This window comes from Chaetura pelagica, unplaced genomic scaffold (assembly GCF_000747805.2).
Source record: "Chaetura pelagica isolate M959 unplaced genomic scaffold, ChaPel_1.0 scaffold856, whole genome shotgun sequence".
Taxonomy (NCBI): Eukaryota; Metazoa; Chordata; class Aves; order Apodiformes; family Apodidae; genus Chaetura; species Chaetura pelagica.
The window spans coordinates 367,111-368,577 of record NW_009953790.1 but is presented as its reverse complement, the minus strand read 5'-3'; the positions used below and the strand labels follow the sequence as shown (position 1 = coordinate 368,577).

Below are 1,467 nucleotides of genomic sequence, written 5' to 3'. Positions count from 1 at the left end.
CTTTCCCTAGAGGGGCCAGGCCTGAGCTCTGTCCCCTCCTGGTCACCCACCTGTGGCACCACTTCACTTTTTTCCTCCCACTTCCCACCACAACCATCCTGGCACTGGGCTGTGCCAGCAGGGACACCAGGGTGATGGGACAGGGCACACAGCACAGGTCTGAGCCACTCAGGCACCAGCAGGATGGCTGCCCTGCCCTGGGGACAGGGACAGAGCCAGCAGCACCTTCACCAGCCCCTCCTGACCAGCACATAAACTCCCCATGGAAGCACTTCCCTAGGATGCTGAGCACGCCCCAGGGCTCCCGTTAATACCTTCAGCTTCTTAAGTCAAGTGCCTGCCTTGGAACGTGTCTCATCTGTGCTGCTCTTCTCCCTTCATTCCCCTTTGCAAAACCACCAGTTTCTTTTCCTATCCAACTCCAGAGCTGCCTTTTCCCTGAGCTGAGCCTGAGCTTTCTCCTTGAAGGGCTCGTGTTTTGTTTTGCTAAATCCTCCTGCCCCAAATTCCAGCAGAGCTGGCTCAGGTCCCACTTCCCTCTCCTGTCCCTGCTGTCCTAGCAGAGCCTCTTGGTGCCCCCAGCCTGGCTCCCCACACCCCAGGACAGGCTCCCCAGTCCCCGCACGCCCTGCCCAGGGGAGGAAAGGCACTGGGAACCACAGAGAGGAAGTGGTTTTCAGGGTGGGGATGCAGCAAAGGAAACTTTGGGAGCTCCTCCACCCAAAACATCCCGAGCGGGTTTCCTTCCGCCATCACCCCCCGCGAGAACCCCTCGTGCCACCTCTGACAGCTGCACCCACCCCAGGCTCACAGCCTGCTGGGACATCTTCCCCTCCCTGGCACAAACCATGGCTCTGTGGGATCTCAGGCAGGACCACCCTGTGCCAGGGTGGGCGAGCACTCAAGGGACAGGGACAGCAAAGCCACTGGGGCACCCGTGCTCCCAGTGCAGGGGCCAAAAGCAAAGTGGCCCCTGGCTGGCAGGACCACAGTCCAGGCAAAGGGACACCCAGGAGGCATCTCCTCAGGGTTGAGCACCAGCCCTTACCCACAGCTGGGGCATCATACTCCTCCCCCAGCAGGATCTCGGGCGCCGAGTAGGCCAGGGAGCCGCAGCTGGTGTTGAGCATCTCTCCGGGCTGGAAGCGGTTGCTGAAGCCGAAGTCGGTGAGCTTGACCACCCCTTGCTCCTGGAAGAAGACCACGTTCTCGGGCTTGAGGTCCCGGTGCACCACGTGGAGCTTGTGGCAGTAGGAGATGGCGTGGACGATCTGGGCGAAGTAGTGCTTGGCGCCGGGCTCGGCCAGCCCGCCCTCGTGCCGCATGATGTGGTCGAACATGTCGCCGCCGTCGCCCAGCTCCAGGATGAGGTAGAGCTTGGCGTGGGTGTCGATCACCTCGTAGAGGCGCACCACGTTGGGGTTCTGCACCAGCTTCATGCAGCACACCTCCTGCAGCAGCTGCCCC

The 1,467-nt window shown here is 61.8% G+C and overlaps 1 protein-coding gene across 1 annotated transcript in view; it reads right to left on the bottom strand.

Moving 5' to 3' along the window:
• LOC104391722 (SNF-related serine/threonine-protein kinase-like) overlaps window positions 1-1,461 on the bottom strand; it is a gene marked incomplete at its 3' end in the record, with an annotated part of 2,376 nt that extends 915 nt beyond the window's left edge. The window contains exon 1 of the mRNA XM_010001051.1: window positions 1,049-1,461. Coding sequence (XP_009999353.1) covers window positions 1,049-1,439 — 391 coding nt within the window. The remainder of the gene's footprint in view (window positions 1-1,048) is intronic.
• Window positions 1,462-1,467: the final 6 nt, after the last annotated feature.